Raw genomic sequence first — 20,306 nt, 5'->3', positions numbered from 1 at the left:
GATAGGAAAGGATGTTCTTCTTCACCGAGCAGAGCTCCAGAGCGTCACACACACATTGAAACACTGCGGAGGATTTATGCAGCAAAACAAAATCTGGGATACCCCAGTTCCTCTTATGTTCTGCTGTCTTCAGCTTCTTCTTTTTTTTTTTTTCACACTGTGATAAATGAATGAATTATTAATAGAATATCCGATATAAAGCGCTTGAGGGATGTTTTCACGGCTTCTGTAATTTAAAGGTCTGTTTGTCGCACCAATGCTGTTTGAGAAATGTAGGTCAGAGAGCTGATGCTGCAGTCATCTTCACACAAACGCTCACAATTATCAGGCACATTCAGCGTTTCCTCAGACTTTTGAGTCAGGCAGATTTAGAAAAAATAAAATAAATAAATATGCTTATTGATGGTGAATACAAGTGTACTTGCTGTGTATGTAGTTGGCGAGTTGGGGGGGGGGGGGGGGGGGTTAATAAATATGTTAATAAACATATTTTTAAAAAAATATAAACTTTTGTTGTCGTGTTGGTATTTCATACAGTTCATTTTAAATGCAATGACTCAAATGTAAAGACATTATAGGTAAAGTGTGCTAACCTGTAAGGTTGTTACCAGATGAAGATAAAGGGCTGAAGACAGGATCAAAATAGTTTCATAAAAACAAAAGGGTATAGGCGTAACAGTATGTAGCTACACACACACACGCTTACACAAACACAGACAGACAACAGAAGACAGAAAACAGAGGAACTATACACAGAGAAAACGAACTAAATGATGAGCAGCTGTTGTGGAGGATTAGTGTCCATGGTGACTGATGAGTGGCGGGAAAATAGAACAAAGAAAACATGTGACTGAAGACAAACAAACTAAAAGTCCATGAAGGTTACACTGACTGAACATGAACGTGACAATGGTGTACACATCTTAATTATTATTTTCAAAAAAGTTTTTTAAAAATATATTTTCATATATTAATACATTTAATATATTATGGGTTAAGTCACTCCATGACTGATTTTAGGGATAAAAGTTTTTCAAATATTAATGAGCAATTTTGGTTTAAGAAGAAGATTTGTAAAATATGTCCTATACAAAATAATAAACATTGTATCTACATTATTATACACTCATAAAAAATAAAGGTTCCAAAAGTCAGGTTTTGTGGGTTCCTTAAAGAACTTTACAATGAATACTTCTTAAAAGAACCATTTTTTTTTTCTTAGTGTGAAGAACATTTTAATACATTTTAGATTATAAAGAACCTTTCTTACAATGGAAAGGTTCCATGGATGTTCTTCAGGGAACCATCAATGCCAATCAAGAACCTTTGTTTTTAAGAGTGTATAGCAACACTTTAGTTTGGGGTCTAATTCTCACTATTAACTAGTTGCTTATTAGCATGCCATTTACTAGGATATTGGCTGTTTATTAGTACTTATAAAAGCACATATTAATGCCTTATTCTGCATAACCATATTCTCATCCCTTAATCCTCAATATATACTTAACAACTGCCTTAACTATTAATAAGCAGTAATTAGGAATTTATTGAGGCAAAAGTCATAGTTAATAGTGAGAATTGGACCCTAATCTAAAGTTTGACCATATATATATATATATATATATATATATATATATATATATATATATAGAGAGAGAGAGAGAGAGAGAGAGAGAGAGAGAAAGAGAGAGAATCAATAATCACAGAACATCATTTTCCAGCAGGGAAGTGGAGTGAGGCAGGGCTACGGTCTGAGTCCGACTCAATTTAACATCTACATCAATGATCTGGCATCATCGCTGGAACACTCTACTGTCCCCGGCCTCAATCTACACAGAGGTCAGAGGTCAGATGTACGCAGATGATCTGGTCCTGCTGTCCCACACAGCTGAACCTGTCCCTGCTGGAACAGTACTGTCACGAGTGACATTCAATCTGGACAAAACCAAAGTCATGGTGTTCAAATTCTTATTCTTTGGGGATCAGTACTAAATTTTAAAAATTGTGATAAAACATCAGTCGAAAAACAATTTGAAATTGCCAAAAACATTTTAGGGGTCCACAGAAGCAGAGGGGTCCAATGACACCTGCAGAGCTGAATTAGGCTTGTACCTGCTGAACAATGAGGTCCAGAAGAGATGTGGCATCACCTCCATCAGTCCGATCCTGAGTCAGACCAATATAAAGCCCTCCTCGCCAACGAAACCTCAGCAGAATCTCATCCTCTAAACACACTCGCTCTTCAACATGATACTCAATTCCTGACTGACTCCAACTCCAACTACAAAACTATTATTGAAGAAATTGACACAAATCTAAAAGACGCATGATGAATCACTAAAAACACATGTTGACCTCCAAAATAAACTCCAATGTTACTTGACCCACATAGAACCACTAATTAAATTGTATTTATTTATTTATTTATTAACAATGCTACATATGACATAATCTACTCATATACGTTTTTTAAAGTCCCTCTGTGGTGAAAATCAAGCTTTTAATGTTGTTTATGTCTACGTGGTGTTATTAATATGCTTTAAGACAACCCTTGTGCAAATTCATAAGTCAACACCACTGCTGAATGCTGAGTATCACAAACTACCTTGTAACCAATCAGGTCAACGTGTGATCGTCAATGAGTGCATCTCTGAGCTGGTGTGAGTGAGTGGAGGCGGGGCTAATTTGCATAGAACCACATATACTAAATGAAGTATAGAGTTTGTGTAGAGTTACATTCGTTTTCGGACTCAGTCGGACTCAGACTGCAGCCCTGCCTCACTCCATTTCCCTGCCGGAAAAATGTGTAGAGTTACATTCAAGCTATTTTAAGGCATGAAGAATTTTTTCGTTAATTTTCGTTCAAAATCCATTCATTTTGGTGATCGAAGATGAGATGCTACTTTTTTTTAATACATTTCTGAAAGTAACACATTACATTATAAATGTATACATTAATTGAGTTTCTTTTTAAAATTCAGTTTTAATTCATTTGCTTAAATATTTTTGCTGAAATAAAATTCTCTTTCTTGTCCATGACAGATGCGTCCGCAGGAAGAGACAAAAAGTACAAAATTACTACTTTCAATAAACAGAGTTGTACGGTAGGAAATTTAACCTGTAATGCTCTGAGATCTTTTGTATGGCATAGTATAGGGGCCAGGAAATATTCTAATTGGTCAGAATATAATAATATTCTAAATGTGTTTTTAAAAGAAAATGAAGGTATATATAGGCTATGTTGTTGAACGCATTACTGTGTTAAACAATTGCAACAACAAAAAAACAAAAAAACTGCAAGGACTGGCAAAGAGTGAGCCTCAGCCAGGTGAGAAAAAGTAACGTAATATAATACTTCTTTTCATAAAAAATAACTTTTTAGCGAGTAACATAACATTGTGACACATAAAAGTAACTTTGCCAACAGTGTTCAGCATGTGGCTGTGGGGAAATCCCTCCTCAGTGCACCCTTGCTGGGAAGACGCATGAAGAAACGTTTTTATGAAGCAATTTATTACAAAATCTGTCTGAAAGGGGTTTTATGCATTGTGTGTTTCAGGGCTTTGTGCGTGACTTTTCATGGTGGGTTCACTGTGTTGCACTCTGCCATACTGTACTCCAATACACACAGAGACATGGTCACACACACACACACACACACACACACACACACACACACACACACACACACACACACACACACAGAGAGAGAGAGAGAGAGAGAGAGAGAGAGAGAGAGAGAGAGAGAGAGAGAGAGAGAGAGAGAGAGAGAGAGAAACACAAACTGCTGTCAGCAGTGTTATGTAACAAACTGTCTTCAGGCTTCGTAATCCTGTGTGCTGATGTTAGTGTCTCAGTGTGTCTGTGCGGTTTCTCTCTTGCCTGACAGTTTCTAGCTTCCTGCTCAGAGCCACAGATTCAATAATACATGAATAAAAGATGAAGATACACTGTAAAAGATTATATGACCAATAAGTTATGACAACTTATGTTTTTACATTGCTTTAACTCATCAAAATAAGTTAAGCAATTTTCACCTTTTATACGTTATACAAGATTCAACTCGTTTTTTTTATTAATTTACTTAATAATTTAAGTTGAAATGACTTAAACATCCAAGCTGATTGTACTTAGTTTACTCTTAGTTTGATGTTTGGATCAATTTGAATGCAATTCACACATTTCTAATAGCGACAAAGTGCAAGTTTGCTGATATTCAACCTGGTTTGTATTGTTACAATGTAAATGAACAAATGAACAGTCCAGGTCTGAGAAATTCCCATTTATTTGTCAGCAAATAATCCGGCGGACTTTTGACAGCTCTGGAGCTTTTGTGAAAACTACAGATTATAATTACGCATTTTTGTACCCCATTTTTGTTTATCACTGGTAATGGTATCGTACTTCGTCTACTCTTTAAATAGCATCATGGTAAAAACAGCCTTCTTCACGGCTCACTCCCACTAAACGTTTACTTTTTGAATTCTTGCACCCGGAAACAAAAGTCGATACCATTTAAAATAAAAGTTTGCTAAGAAGTATTTCCTTCTGACGCAAGGCGGTATTTGACTCTTGTCGATTCAATTCACCTTGTTCTTAACGTAAGTGCAGTGCAGCCATTGTGAGTTGATTTTGTCGACTGTCGAGGCTTCCAGTCTCATCCTCTTCCTGTTATTTTATCTGCACAAAAACTGTCCGTTATGCTGCTTGATACTGCAAACTATTACTTGTTATCATATTATCCAGATATTTACCTATAGCGGCAAATGAACTGGAAGTCTCAGCACATTGACAGAAAATAGCTTACCTCCCTGTATAAATTTAAGGTGAATAGGAAAAGACTGGAAGTGGCCTTGGATGGCAACATGCCCAGTGCATTATGGGTGTTGAAGTTTTCCTATTTGGCAAAATGGAAGACAACAGTCCTTTTTATCTGTTTTCTCAAATCAGGTATTGCATCGACTTACTCTCATTATATATATTAGTAGACTGTTAGGTTAGGGTTCGGGTTAGTAGAATAAGTTGACATGTAGTTGCAAAGTTACTTATCGTCAGTAATGTCTGTTGGGGAGAAATAAAATAAAGTGTTAGCATATAATAAGCAGACAGTCTATTAATACTCTAATGACTATTAGTTGACATGTAGTTGCAAAGTTACTTAATTAGTAGAATGTCTAAGTGGACTTTTGAAATAAAGTGTTACCCCATGTTTTATTGAAAGCCCATTTTGCCATTGGTGAATTAACCCTTTAAGTGTCCAAATACTCAAGCTGTAAACCCTGTAAACACTGTAAACCCTAACACTCAAAATAATTATTTGGATTGAGTAGAGCCAACTTAAATTAAACAAAATAGTTCAAACAAATTAACTTTACTTTTATGAGTATTTAGAACTGTCTTTTTCTTTTGAGTTCACAAAACTGACACATTTTAAGTAATCTGAATTGTTTCATTGTTTTGAACTTTATTTAGACTAACTTAATTTTAACTGAAACTGGGCTGGGATTTCTATTTCCCAGCATGCTTTGCCATGACACTCAAAGGGAGAGTAAATGCTAAAATCTAATTTTATATAATGTTCTGCTTACTTAAACTTTGAATTTCTTAACATAAACAATTTGATGTAATTGAATGCCTAATTTTTTTCTGAGTTTTGCCATCAGGTTTACAGTTTTTATGTCAAATTCAAAGGACTTGACTAATATACTTTTTCACATCCGGACTGGTGTCATAATACAGAAAAAAGGGGCCAGGTTTGCAATAGAAACCTTCAGAAATACTGATCTGATATCAGACAGGAGGAAGTCTTTGCCACAAAAACAGCTGGTAAAGGTTACAGTGATATTTCATCAAGTAATGTTGCACATAAATTGCACAAACAAGTGTTGCTAAGTGTCGTCTGATGTGGACACACCGCTGTCTTATGAATGAAAAAAGGACATTTATTTAGGTTTACTGGGAGCAGAGCAGTGTGCTGTTTTTTTTCAGACTTTTTGACCGAGCACCTGCTCAATTTAGAATATGCGCACACTACTTCGAATTGAAAAATGTAGTTATGCAAATACAATACAATTAATACAATTAATTCATTTAAATTTTTTATAATTATGTAACATGCAGGAGAGTTTCTGCATTGTGTTGTGGAATATGATAGGGTTTTAGTCTGTGTTGTTGATGGTTGAGAGGAGGTGTGGAGGGGGAAGGGTGGTAAATCCTGCTCTCTTCTTACTGGTACGGCAACATCCTGCCTCATTTTCACGTGAAATATTGATACTCCTAATTTAACCACAGGGCAGCTCAGATGTCAAAATGTGTGGGTTTGGCGAGTGAGACTGTCTCCTGCTTCTTGGGTGGGCGGCGGTAAAAGATTAGGAGCTTTGCATTATGCAGGTCAATTCTAAAGAGAATTGCGTCTATATATACATACATATGTGAAGTTGAGAAAACTGAGGTGTAAAATGACACTTGAGAAAAGGAGAAAACTGGAAGGGAAGCTAGATGATCTGGTTATTAAATGTTTGATGGCTTCGTCTCAACAGGAAGCTGTAATTTAGCTGGAACACAGGTGGTCTAGTGTGGTCACTGATCTATTTGAGCTCAGATGGGATGGATGTCAGAAAACCTGGACCTTACTTCGCTCAACGGACACAGGATGGTTTCATAAGGAACAGCATAGAGCAGGGAGTCGTAAAGTACATGGTCACTTTATTCGAAGAAAATATTAAAACAGTAGCATGTACAACTTGGAATGAATGCAAACTGAAGAGTGGAGTGCAAACTCCCGCAGCAGAAGAGATGCAGGGGAGAATTCACCGTTCAGGAGTAAAGAAACAGAGGACAGAAAAGTGAAGGCTCAGACACAGTCCTCCAACCATCTCGAACATCCCTCCATCATCTCCATCATGGTGAGACACCACAGAGACGGCCGTCCAGTAAAAGAAAGTCATTGAAACGAAAATAAATGATTGACAAAAAAACTAAACAAAAAGTAAAATCATGCCAAAATAAATGGATTTTTTTTTTCCTTTTGGATTTTTGCTTGTTATCCCCCGCAATACCTTAAAGCCCCATTCCACTGGAAACTTGAATTTACAAGTTTTCTCTCTACTTGTGGTTCCTCTTAAATTACAAAAAAAAAAAAAACACAGTAAAACACTTCAGTGGACTCAGCACGCTCTGATTGGCTGGAGAATGAGCTCCGGGCTCAAGCTGCATGCATGAAGAACAGAAGAAAAAAAAAAAACAAGAGAACAAAAGGAGGATGGCCAGCCCAAACATTATCAAGAGCAGATGGAACTTAAGGAGTTCACCAAATGCTGTTTTTCTTTCAGTTTGAAGGTAGTTACAGGATATTTTTCTCTTGAATAACTGATGCTAGACTGATCTTTGGGGACATGATCACTAACCATTTCATGCAGATATTTGACTTTTTTTTTTCTCCATTATTTTCTGTGTGGACAGAAGGATACTTTATTTTAACATTCAATTATTATTATTTTTAAACAGAAATATTGTGAATAAATAAACATTTTTTTCCCAAGAGGTAAGTAAAACATTTGACTGATTTTTTTTTTCTCTTCTAAGAGGGCACGGCAGAAGGAGGCGGCTTCACTTTGCGGTCATCATCTGTACAAATTCTGAGAGGAGAGATGGAGAGAAAATGAGATTAGGCAGTTGCTTTTGGCCGAACGCCACGCTGCGCACCCAGCTGCTAAATTGCTCAATGGCTTATTAATTTTTTAATCAAGAGGTGAAGGTAGAATTCACACGGTAATTAGCGTCCCATTTCCGAATAGCTTTCATACGAGTCTAATCAAGAGGCTCCGCTTTCAGCAAGACAAAAAGAGGCCCTTTCACATGTGCTCTGTACGATTATGGTGCATTCTGGGAAATATGAGCCATTTTCGACGCAGATAACTTAGAAGTAAACTGTGGTGATTCCAACATGGAGATGAATAAAGTAAACACCACAGATGAGATTTTAAAGGAATTTTAGTTCTCTGAACGAATCATTAAGAAATCATGAGGTAATGAGATCACAGTTGAATGTAGAGTAATTTACAACGGTTTCGAACGCAGTGGAACAACCAATTGGAATCAAGGACCGGGACTATCCGTTTTACAAAATAGCCTTTTATAATAGCCAAACAAACATATGACTAAAAAAAAGAATGTTGTAGGAAATACAGTGAGCGTTGAGAGGTAAGCAACATACCTTCATAGTTCACCTGACCATCACCATCTATGTCGGCTTCTCTGATCATCTCATCCACCTCTTCATCTGTCAGCTTCTCGCCAAGGTTTGTCATGACATGACGCAACTCTGCAGCACTGATGTAGCCATTACCGTCCTGGAAGGAATAAGACAATATAAGTCACAGAAAGGGCAGGAAAACTCTGAAATTCGAGTCGATTTTGGCTGTAATAAACAAACTAAAGCCAAATAAAGCAGTTACAGCTCAAACATACCTTGTCAAATACCCGAAACGCCTCGCGAATCTCTTCCTCGCTGTCTGTGTCCTTCATTTTCCTGGCCATCATCGTCAAGAACTCTGGGAAATCTATGGTCCCATTTCCTAAGAAAAAGGGAAGTGAAATTTTATTGAAAACCGAAGTATTGACAGGAATGTTCACCTCAAATACTCTGAGAGGTATAATAAACCATTTCCAATCCAACCTCAGAGTAAAGGCCCGTTCTAGGGCTGTAATCTCCCAGTCGATTAGTCGATTATTTGGTCGATACGTTCTGGCTCGACCAAAATTCTGATTGGTCGATTTTTTGCCGCGTTCATTTCATTAGTTTTGCCGCGTTCATTTAGTTTTGTCGTGTTCATTTCATCAGTTTTGCCGCGTTCATTTCATCTGTTTTGCCGCGTTCATTTCATCAGGTGGAAAGCACTAATTGCTAATGGGGGTGTTTTCAGAGCACCGCTGTTTCACAGGTAACAGTCTGTCTTCAGAACACCCCCCTTGTTTTCACTTCTTTTGGATTAGCCCAACCCACTGGAGAAGAGAGACAGATTGAAGAAAGTAGGCTACTAGAAGGTTTGCTGAATATTATTACTTGATCTGGTTTGTTTAATAAATTTTTTTTTTTTATTAAAGTGGACGTGCCTTTTGTGTTTAAGAGTAAAAGCTTTAAAGGGGGGGTGAAATGCTATTTCATGCATACTGAGTTTTTTACACTGTTAAAGAGTTGGATTCCCATGCTAAACATGGACAAAGTTTCAAAAATTAAATTGTACGTTTGAAGGAGTATTTCTGTGCCAAAAATTGTCCTTCCGGTTTGTCACAAGTTTCGGAAAGTTTTTTTCGAGTATGGGCATGTGTGACGTCAGATGTAACGGAATTTCCTTATACGGGTCCTAAGGGCACTTCTCCGGTAAGATCGCGGGCGCGCGCGCACTCGTACACCAGAGCAAGAGAGCGAAAGCAGTACCTCATCTAAGCGCTCTGCTCGGCTTTAGGGAAGTCAGTGTCACCAAAGAAGTGGGTTTTTGGTTGCCAGGGCAAGACAAACCTGCACAGATTCCCAAAGAACCCAGCGTTAAGGGAATAGTGGATGCAGTTTGTTTTTCCGGGGCAAAAACGAGTTGAGCAAGACTGTTTCCCTGCATTTCGACGATGATTGTTTTATAAACAAAGCCCAGATCACGGATTTGCAGATCGTCTAATGCTTATAGGATCGAGCAGTCACAATGATAAAGGTCCGCAGTCGTGCGTTGGAACCGCAGGCGGTGAGTAAAACTGTTGAACAAATGTCTCTGTGTGTTGTTAACGTTACTAGCTCGGCGCGTTAGCACAGCTTTAACACATCGCCCACACGGCCCGCCCCCAGCCGCTCGTTTTTTTCCGGAAAGACTCGGTACAGTCTATCTTTCACTTATAAATATAATAAAACTGAAGACTTTTTGGAGATATGAACGATGCAATACTACTCTATAGGTACTCAAGATTAACAGGAGATTGAGTGAAAATGAGCATTTCACCCCCCCTTTAAGTTAATAGTCAATTCGTGTCTCAGCCACGAAGCTGAGCTTCTATGTTCGCGAGCTGCACAGAGCGGCTGAAATTATAGTGTCTGTCAGTTATTATAATACATATGACAAAAACAATTGTCTAAATTATGTTACATATTCCTCAAAAGTTCTTGTCATGATATCACTAGTTGACAACATAGTACTATTTTCGGAAATCATAGGCTCTGATCTGATATTGCGCAGGTGCACGTGAAGCAACGCTGCCAGAGACTCATTTCAGTGCAAAATAATTACGTCAAAAACGATTTAATACTGCAAATAGCCTACTAGTTTTTTATGTTTATTTATAATTCATTTAGGCGGACAACAAGGCGCACAGTGCACAGCTAATTAATTTAAAGGTTTTTTTTTCTAATTAATTTAAAGGTTTTTAGTCGATTTTTAGTCGAAAATGTCAGGACTTTAGTCGACCAAGATTTTCTTTGGTTGATTACAGCCCTAGCCCGTTCACACCAAGAACAATAAATATAAAGATAACGATAACTGTTAGGCATCCACGCCAGTGGACGTTATCGTTCTGTTTATTGCAAGCGTGTGCTGCAGTTTTGTCGTCTGCCTTTTTAAATGCTCAAGCTCATTAAAGTCTGGTGGATTCTGATTGGCTCTCAATGTTTTAATTGTTCATCAGCTGGAAAAATCATTCTGAAAGTGATTCCAACGATATGGTTCCTCTGTGTCATTATATTTAGAACGATTTTTAGAACTATATATTTATCGTTATCGTCCTTGGTGTGAACGGGCCTTAACAAAATAAGGTAATTGTGACTTTAAATCTTAAAATTGCAAGAAATAAACAACTTTGAATTAAATTGTTTCTCATAAACGTGACCATTTCTCATGATTGCGACTTCATGCAATGTGGCCTTTTCTTATAATTACAACTACAACTTTAATTGTACTTCTAATTTTAAAATTCATCTCACGATCACCTCTTCTGTTTTTGTCTCTCAGGCAAAGAAAAGGCTTCCATATTGAAGTGTCAAAGTTAAAGATCTATGTTTTGGGTGATGACTGGGTGATCTCCACCCCATCTTAGGGTCATTTACATTGAAAGCTCTCAGAACGCAAACCGCAGCCGTGTCACGCCGTGGTCACTCACAGTTTACAAGCAAGCCATCAAAGAGATGAGTACTGGGAGGTGAGGATTCGCTAAGAGAGATCAAAAACCATGTGACTCACTCTGGATTAGCAGGAGATGATAGTCCTCAAGGGGCTGCGGTGAATAATAAAAGCTGAGAGGGTTACTGTGATATAAGAGACGTGGCTAGATCCCTAAAGCTGGCACGGACTAGCCTTAGCTTGACCATAAAAGAGTTAAACCATGTCTAACGTTCATCGAGGTCTGAAATAGGTCAAGTGTGCGGTAATAAAGACCAGGCTGGATTACTGACTGGATGTGTGAAACCACTGGTCTAAGATTAGCCATCCTAAAAGAGACATTGAACTTTGACTCTGGTTTAAAACCTATGGTCTAAAATTGTCTGTGGAGTGAAACTCGTATTCAATGAAAACGTGTGCAACAAGCCACATTCTTAGCGTGGCAGATAAAAATGTAAGACCTTCGATTGCCACAGGATGTTGAGTCATATTAGCACAGTCTTTCAAAGGTACCGGAGGGGGATGCAATTCATTACTAGAAGAACCACTCAGCAACACACGATTATGCTGAAATCAGCCATTTCCAGGTCACTTCCAGTGTCGGTTCTCAAAATAAGTTCTTCCACGGTTTCCCGGCAACTGAGTTGGATGAGTGTGTGGGAACGAGATGACAAACGCAAAGAGTGGATTACGCAATTACTTTTATTTTCCATTACTCGCATTATTGCCGTCTGACCTAGATCATGTCACGGCAGGAGGGAGGCAGGCTGCATCCCACAGGCCCATCGATTCGCTGATCGAAGAAGACTCGCAAATCTGACCGGCTTTAGAAGTCTTGCAGCCTCCTGATCATCCCAGACCATCTTGTCTGTCTGAGAGGTCTGTGACAGGAGGCTGATGGAAGAGTTTTCTGGTGTCACAACGATGAGTGGATGAGATTAAATGGCTGTACTTCAAATGACAGATGGGTAAAAAAAATAGTCGGTAAATTAAAGTAATTTAATTGGGCCCCGCCCACGACTGGTGACTTACTACCTTAGAATAAGATCCTTTCCTGAGTGAGCTGTACACGGTACGCCATGTTTATCTCCTCTGGAAACACGAGAATGTCTCAGCTATAAGAGATAAACAATCTGAATGTTCTATTGTTGGCTGTGTCAAACACAGAATGCGTTTTTCCATTCCACTGCGCTATTTTTCCATTGCTTTTCTATGTAAACGTGCTAGACGGACGTGTTTGATCGTTGCGCTCGCTTCTCGCATCTTTACAGCGTCTCTCACAGGAAACAGCGTTCTAAAAACACAGGGCTCAAGTTAAAAGAAGTTTAACTTTAAGAAAACGCATCTTGACACCTTGCATATCATCTTGCACACCTTGACGTCTGTCTATAGCGTATTTACAGAGAAAATACTGTAAAAGTAACGCATTGGAATGCAGAAACGCGTTCTGTGGAGACACCTCCATACCTTTTCTCATTTTGTTGTTGTTGAATATCCGAGGCACGAGCGGTAAAGGCACAACCCTCTTCTGGAAAGGGGGGCGGGCAGCAACAGCTCATTTGCATTTAAAGGGATACTTCACCGTTTTCTCATATTAAACTATGTTATTCCCTTAACAGTACGTTCACACCGCTGTCGGCGAGAGCGAACCGACGCCGTAGAAAGATTCGGGGACGCTCTGACGTAGATTAGAATGCGTGATTTTTTTCCTCTCAGGCGGAGGACTTCTACATTCCGATTGGTTGCCGCTGGTTGCCGCCGAACCGCGTCATAGCTTATTACCATAAAGTTGACTTGATTTCAACTCCTCTCGCCGCTCTCGCCGTCCAAGACGCGCCGCGCCGCCCTCGCCGGAGCTCGCCGCCGGCTCTCATTGAAAATGAATGGCTTCCGGCCACTTTGACGCTCTCGCCGCCGGCGGTGTGAACGCACAGTAACTAAGACGAGTTGATGCATACCTCTCTCGTCTCAGTGCGTGCACTCAATCGCTCTGGCGCGCGGCGTCACTTTGATAGCACTTAGCTTAGCCCAGTTCATTCATTAGGGACCAAACAGAGATGAAGTTAGAAGCGACCAAACACCTCCACGTTTTCCCTATTTAAATACAGTTACACGAGTAGTTACACGACCAAGTATGGTGACACAAAATAAAACGTGGCGCTTTTCTAAGCGGGTAAAAAGGTTAACTATAATGTATGGCGGAATAGCACTTGAATTTGGAAGCACTTCGACTCTGCGCAGTCACGCTTGAAAAATCCTCTCCTCTCACTTCTGTCATTAGAACCAATGTGACTTTTTACTGCGCAGCGTCGAAGTGCTCCCAACTTCAAGTGCTATTCCGCCATACATTATAGTTAACCTTTTTACCCGCTTAGAAAAGCGGCACGTTTTATTTTGTGTCACCATACTTGGTCGTGTAACTACTCATGTAACTGTATTTAAATAGGAAAAACGTGGAGGTGTTTGGTCGCTTCTAACTTCATTTCTGTTTGGTCCCTAATGAATGAACTGGGCTAAGCTAAGTGCTATCAAAGTGACGCCGCGCGCCAGAGCGATTGAGTGCACGCACTGAGACGAGAGAGGTATGTATCAACTCGTCTTAGTTAAGGGAATAACATAGTTTAATATGAAAAAACGTTGAAGTATCCCTTTAAAGATACACACACGAAAACAGCGTGTTTTTGCTTCCACCCATATAATAAATAACCTATAATAAATGAGAAGTCATATACACCTAGGATGGCTTGAGGGTGAGTAAATCATGGGCTAATTTTCATTTGAAAGTGAACTACTCCTTTAACACATAAATAGGTTTTTGTAGAGCTTTTGTGACATTTCAGTGGGTCTACAGGCTTTATTCAATTCAATTCAATTTATTGATGGAAAGCCCCTTGAGATGCAACATCTCCAAATACACATATACATAATAAAACATAAAGCCATTGTCTTTATGATTTCCTCACTATGATTTTTCCCCTGAATGCCTCTGCAGGTTGGTAAAAACCAAATGACTGATTTGGAAGACTCAAGTTTTTTTTTTTTTTTTATATTAATAAGCTGTTTTATTGATATATTTCCTTTCTAAGAAATAATAATAAAATATCTTGCCTAACTATTTAATAAGGTTAAACTTTTACACCTTTTCTTTCATTATGATATTAGGACAGTTGCATTACCCTGACATTTTTGACTTGATGCCACTTTATAAATTGTATTTATAATGTAATCTTTATAATGTAATCTCTTTAAATAAAAAAAAATTAATAAAAAGAGTGTTGAGTCACTGACCCAATTATAAGTAAGCCATTTGAAGGCTGATTTCCTGAACAAACATGCTCTGTTTGTCTGAGCAGTCAGACACAACAACATAATGAGTTTGTGGGGAGTGTCCTTTAAAGGGTTTGTTCACCCAAAAATAAAAATTCTGTCATCATTTACTCACCCTCAAGATGTTCCAAACCTGTATGACGTTCTTTCTGCAGATGAACACAGAAGATGATATTTTGAAGAATGTGGGTAACTAAACTTTTGACGACAGCCATTGTATTTTATCCAAACTATGGAAGTCAATGAGTGCCGTCAACTGTTTGGTTACCCACGTTTTTCAAAATATCAGTGTTCATCAGAAGAAAGAATGCATACAGGTTTGGAACATCTTGAGGGTGAGTAAATGATGACAGAATTTTTTTTTTTTGGGCGAACTAACCTTTTAATTTTGAGATATTTAGAAAAAGGTGATAAACTGCATTTAACGTCGATTCATAGTTTACTTTCAAATCCACTCACCGTCAGCGTCCACCTCATTGATCATGTCCTGCAGCTCTGCCTCCGTGGGGTTCTGGCCCAGTGACCGCATGACTGTGCCCAGCTCTTTGGTCGTGATGGTGCCGTCACCATCCTTGTCGAATAAGGAGAAAGCCTCCTTGAACTCTGAGATAAGACAACAGCGGCTGTATTTAGTGTATGCTTCGAAACACACATATCAAAGTGATCCGATTATGTGCATGAACTCTCACCTGCGATCTGCTCCTCTGTTAACTGGTCAGCCTACAAATCAAAGAGAAAAGAGATGCTGGTTACTAAGTAGACAGAAAAAAGGCATTTCTGGTTTTAATGCATCTCTATACACCAAGAAGAGTCCTATCGTTTTGCCATTAGACAAAAACTGAACTGGTAATGTGACACTTGTAGCATGAAAAGGTTGCAAATGCATTTTTAGATTTTCGATGTGACATCCAAACAAAAACACTTTATACAGTAGCATCAGATTACAGGACACTGACCAACAATCCAGGCCTTTGGTTAACAGTGAAGAGGGAAAAGCTTGCTGTATGAGTCTCAAGAGCTTGCTAAAGTGGATGAGAGCTGCTAGGAAAACAAATAACCCACATTATGAAGGGGTGGAGTGGAGCTAATGGACCAAAGAAAGAGGAACACGCAGCCGTCCCTTCAATCACACTAATTATTCCACTTCCTTGATGCATTAAGCAGCCATACTCTCACATGATATGACATATAACATGCACTGGCTTAAGAGCCACACATGAGTCACTGACAGATACATTGAGACAGAGTGCTGGTTTGCTGGATATCTGGGTCTTTCTGCTGCCAGCTGTATGGCTCATTTCATTCCTCATGCCCATGTGCCCAGCACACCTCCATCAGCCTCCTCCTGGGGGACGGGGACCGTAGAGGAAGAGACGCAGCTGCTCTGGGACTCTCTGAAGACTGTCTGTCCTGCTGTCTGAAACGTTTCTCTTTTATAATGGGCAATAAATGGAAAGTAGTGGTCTTAGGTCGATAAAAACATCGCAAACATGCATATTTAAGCAGGTGCTCTAGGACCCGACAATTTCCAAAATGTCCAACAACATGGTAATCGTGTATCAGTCACAGCTAATAGACAGTCAAGAGTTGAATTGATAGTACTTTTCTAATAGTTGCCATGATGATCTTTGGCTGAAACTACTGAAGTGTTTGTCATAGACTGATATATGGACCAGGTCAATATTCGACCAATGTTTGGTCATTTTAGTCACCAATAGTTGTGCCATAGCTGTGTGATTAACAGAACCGTCCGGCAGTTCCCTTTTCAACACTTATCGGCAGACCTATCAGAAAGATAGGTATTTATTTATATTTAGGCTATATATTTAATTCAGTGGCTATATATATATATATATATATATATATATATATATATATATATATAGTGACAATTTAGTCATTCGTTACTTATTTGGTATGTCATCATTTGTGTCATATTTTCAAGTTTATGTCAAAATTGTTAGTAAAAGAATGAGGTCAAGTTGGCTTTTTGGAAAATACATTTTTGCAATAGGATCAGTATCAAAATATCACTTCTCCGTTTCAGCCTCAAATTTCCAAATCATTGCACCTAATAGCGATGCATTTAAAGAAAATGTGACCACACCAAACCAAGATGCAAATCGAAGCCTGTGAAATTGGACCCGTTTCTCCTCTATTTTCAATCACACACCTGAAGGATCTCTACTACTACATCTCTAGAACTCCACAGGGCAGAGGAACTGCACGAATGAATCCGGTCGGCTGTACTTGACACTACTGTCACCCATCTGCGCTGAGATGTGTTTGTCTAAAACGCTGCTCTAGGCTATCGCTTATTAAAAATGTTCAGGCAAATGAATGTAGGTCAGTATACACAGCATAATCCTCAAGAGTCCCAACACATAGGCTAAAGCACGAGTTTCAGGGAACATTACATCATATCTTCACCCAGGACAGCTGTCTCCTACCAGATGCTGTTCCTCTTTATTAGAACACACACAAAACCAATAAAGAGATCAAACCACCTACAATAAACCAAACCAGTCCAGAAACACTTGAAGGGATAGCCTAGTTCACCCAAAAAGGAAAATTGTGTCATCACTTACTCACCCTCAAGTTGTTCCAAACCTGTATGGATTTCTTTCTTCTGCCGAACAGAAGATATTTTGAAGAATGTTGGTAATCAAACAGTTGAAGGCACCCATTGACTCACTTCCATTTTTTTTTTCTACAATGGAAGTCAATGGCTACCATCAACTGTCTGGTTACTAACATTCTTAAAATATCTTGTTTTGTTCAGCAAAAGATAGAAATTCATACAGGTTTGGAACAACTAACAACTTTCATTTTTGGTTAAGCCATACGAACAAAACCCCAGGGGGAAAACATTATTGCTCAAGAGTTTGATCTTTCACAGCTTACTAAAGACTTAAAGAAATAAGCTCTCAGTTAAGGTTCTGCTAAAGAAGAAATAAAAATGGACAAACTTACACAACTGTTGACAGACAGTACAAGTATAAAGAGTATAAAATAAATGCAGATAGCATAGTTTAGTTTTTTAGTTTTTTTTTTAATCGGTTATTAGGTTCAATCTGGCTAACATTAGTTAACAATGAAAAGACTTTTAAAGCATTTATTAGGCTAATCGTAATGTTAATGTAAACATTTACAAATACATTACTAAGTTGTACCAGTATTTTTAATGGACCTGAGCTAACATGAACTAACAATTTATGATAATTTTTTAATTCTGATTTCTGCAGGGAAGCACATTAAAAAAATTAAATGAAAAAGAAATACAGGTTCTGTTTACTAGGATGCACCACAATTACATCACATGTGAAATATCAGACAATACCTCTCAGATTCAACAAACAAACAAAAAAGCTACAAGACAGACATTCTACAACGACACACCTTTTATTTGCATAAGCTACAGTGACTACAGAGAAAATACAGGAAATGACCATGACCCTAAGCCTAGCAGCTACACCCTTTTAGTCCACTCAACACTGAGGTTTGGTTACAATACAACTGCCTGTCATTAGTATGGCCTTTAAATGTCAGTAAAGTGGTTTTAGATGGGAAATACTGACCAAGCTGTTGTAATTCAGTCTTTAGAGGGGGTATAAAGGGAGATAGATGATGCAACATCCTACACATCCTCATCTGAGACACATCTACAATCATCTTCATCATGTCCCATCCATTATATTTCACATAAACAGAAGCATATCAGCATTTATCCTTATCAACCCAACCTACTGACCCTCGACCCCTAAAACACTGCCCAGTCTGTCTAAAATAAATATCACAACTACAGGTTTCCAATGTGCTGTCATGTTGATCTAAATCATCTCATTTTAGGATATAATACAACAATTATAATACATGGCATGTATTCCGCATCAGTTGATGTGTATAACCCGTATGTAAGATAAAGGATGTAAGAATTGCGCAGTTTTAGATTCAGGCTTCACTGACCGATCCACCACTAAACTGATAAAATAACGCACAATGCTCGCCGTTATCTTATCTCGGAAAGTTACATCTACAAACTAAAGCTTTAATTAAAAGCCTGTTTTGAGGTTAATTTGGTGCGGGCAGAAAGTTAGAGTTACTGCATGAAATAGTATAGCATTAAAATATCACGTACCATGTTTGTAGGGAATAGAGGGTGATGATGATAATCTCCAGACTAAACTAAACGCAGCAGGTCTCTCCCCCTCTCTCTCTCTCTCTTTCTCTTTCTCTCTCTCTCTCTCTCTCTCTCTCTCTCTCTATCTGTCTCTATCTCTCTCTGTCTCTAGCTCTCTCTCGCTCTCCGGGATGCGCGTGCACTGCTGCGGCTCCGGCTTCTGTGCTGTGTGGACTCACTCACTCGTTCGGTGAGAAGAAGCGCACATGTATTAATCCGCCACTCACTTCCTGACTCAGTGCGCGCGGAGCGGCCCTGCCTTTCCCTCTCAGCCAATGACACGCGCCGTTACAGCGCAGGCAGACCGACCGAAGCACGCCGATGATGCGATGATGTTTTCTTTCTGTCCTGCTGAAATATTTCAGCATTAAGGTGATGGATTCATACAAGTCTGTGCCAAACAATACATCTTTGCATACTATTAACAAGTACTGCTCCTTGTTTTAAAGAATGTGAGGAATAACTTGAAGAATTCCCACTCAATCATACTGATTGACAAGAACTTGCTCATTTTGTGATTTACTAGATGAATGAAGTGTCCATTGTCCAGTTTGAGGCACTAATAATTAATGTAGGTCTCCTGATACATTATACTTTTGTCAGTGTCACCTAAAAGAGATGTGTGCAGTTATTTCCCTAATGAAATAAAGGGGTTTTGGGTATTTCAGCTGGCTCGACTGGAAGACCAGCTTAAATCAGTTAAGACTACCATCATAGACTGGTTTAAAATGTTTTTGTTTTTTTTACCCTCCGGGACTCGGGACTCATATATGGACTATAAATGAGTGAATTATGATAATAAAAAAAAGTTTTTTAACAAAAGAATGCTGCATAGTATTACATAAATCAATACCGCTCCTTGTTTAAAGATGTTTAAGGATGGTTCATAACTGTTGAAACATTTTCTACTGACTAAAATTGCTTATTTTGTTCCAATCATTGTAAGGGATGAATTAATTTCCCAGGAAAGTCTGCAGAACTAGGTTAAGAACACACAGCTGTAGCATCAAAGTTAATTCATGCTATGTGTATGTAATAGAATAGAAGATTCTGTTGTTTGGAGAATCTTATTAAACTGAATGCCATTATTAGATAATTATTAAATAAACGCTAATTTCTTGCTTTTATGAAGGACAGGCTCAAGTCATGTGTGGCACTAGTTTCTCCAGGCGGAAGGACAGCGTGAATTTCCCTCCGCTCTAGTATTTACGGTGTCGGTTTGTTACGGAGCACCTGATTGGTTGACGCGGACCTGCAATATTATACACAATGTTAAGGGGGGCATTATTGGCCGCCCTGGACCTGCAATGCACCAGGCAACGGTGTATAATAGAAGACCCATCCAAAACTTCTTAGCATTTTTTTTAATTACTATTATTGAAGGAGATTATATTAGTATTTGGCTACGTTTACTTTTATTGCACCACATTTCAGTATATTCTCTTTAAAAAGAGAAAGAAAAAAAGGAAGTGCATCAGGTTTTACTCACATTGAATGTTCAACACTTTCTATTGGCTAATGTAGCCTACAACCCACGAGCGAATCACATGTAGAACCAGTTTTGTAGATGTAAATGCAAAATTACATTACATTTTTTTAAATTAAAAACGTAAATTATAATGCATATAGTGCAGAAACCTGTGCACTGTATTTAACCATAA

General features: G+C 38.6%; 1 protein-coding gene across 1 annotated transcript; it reads right to left on the bottom strand.

Moving 5' to 3' along the window:
• Nucleotides 1-6,688: 6,688 nt before the first annotated feature.
• On the bottom strand, nt 6,689-18,887 carry calm1b (calmodulin 1b). Its single transcript, XM_079888400.1, has 6 exons — nt 18,604-18,887; nt 15,155-15,185; nt 14,925-15,068; nt 8,470-8,576; nt 8,216-8,351; nt 6,689-7,637 (listed from the first exon to the last, which is right to left on the bottom strand). The coding sequence occupies exons 1-6, from the start codon at nt 18,604-18,606 to the stop codon at nt 7,609-7,611; spliced, it is 450 nt and encodes a 149-aa protein (XP_079744526.1). The 5' UTR covers nt 18,607-18,887; the 3' UTR covers nt 6,689-7,608.
• Nucleotides 18,888-20,306: the final 1,419 nt, after the last annotated feature.

Source organism: Squalius cephalus, assembly GCF_949319135.1.
Source record: "Squalius cephalus genome assembly, chromosome: 12".
Lineage (NCBI taxonomy): Eukaryota > Metazoa > Chordata > Actinopteri > Cypriniformes > Leuciscidae > Squalius > Squalius cephalus.
The sequence above is the reverse complement of the archived record's forward strand: the minus strand, read 5'-3'. Positions and strand labels throughout refer to the sequence as shown.

Excerpts from the sequence above, each read along its gene's own strand:
- calm1b (XM_079888400.1), bottom strand. Across the intron at positions 15,069-15,154 it reads AACAGAGGAGCAGATCGCAG|AGTTCAAGGAGGCTTTCTCC; the intron begins GTGAGAGTTCAT and ends GTCTTATCTCAG. Across the intron at positions 8,352-8,469 it reads CGTTTCGGGTATTTGACAAG|GACGGTAATGGCTACATCAG; the intron begins GTATGTTTGAGC and ends TATTCCTTCCAG.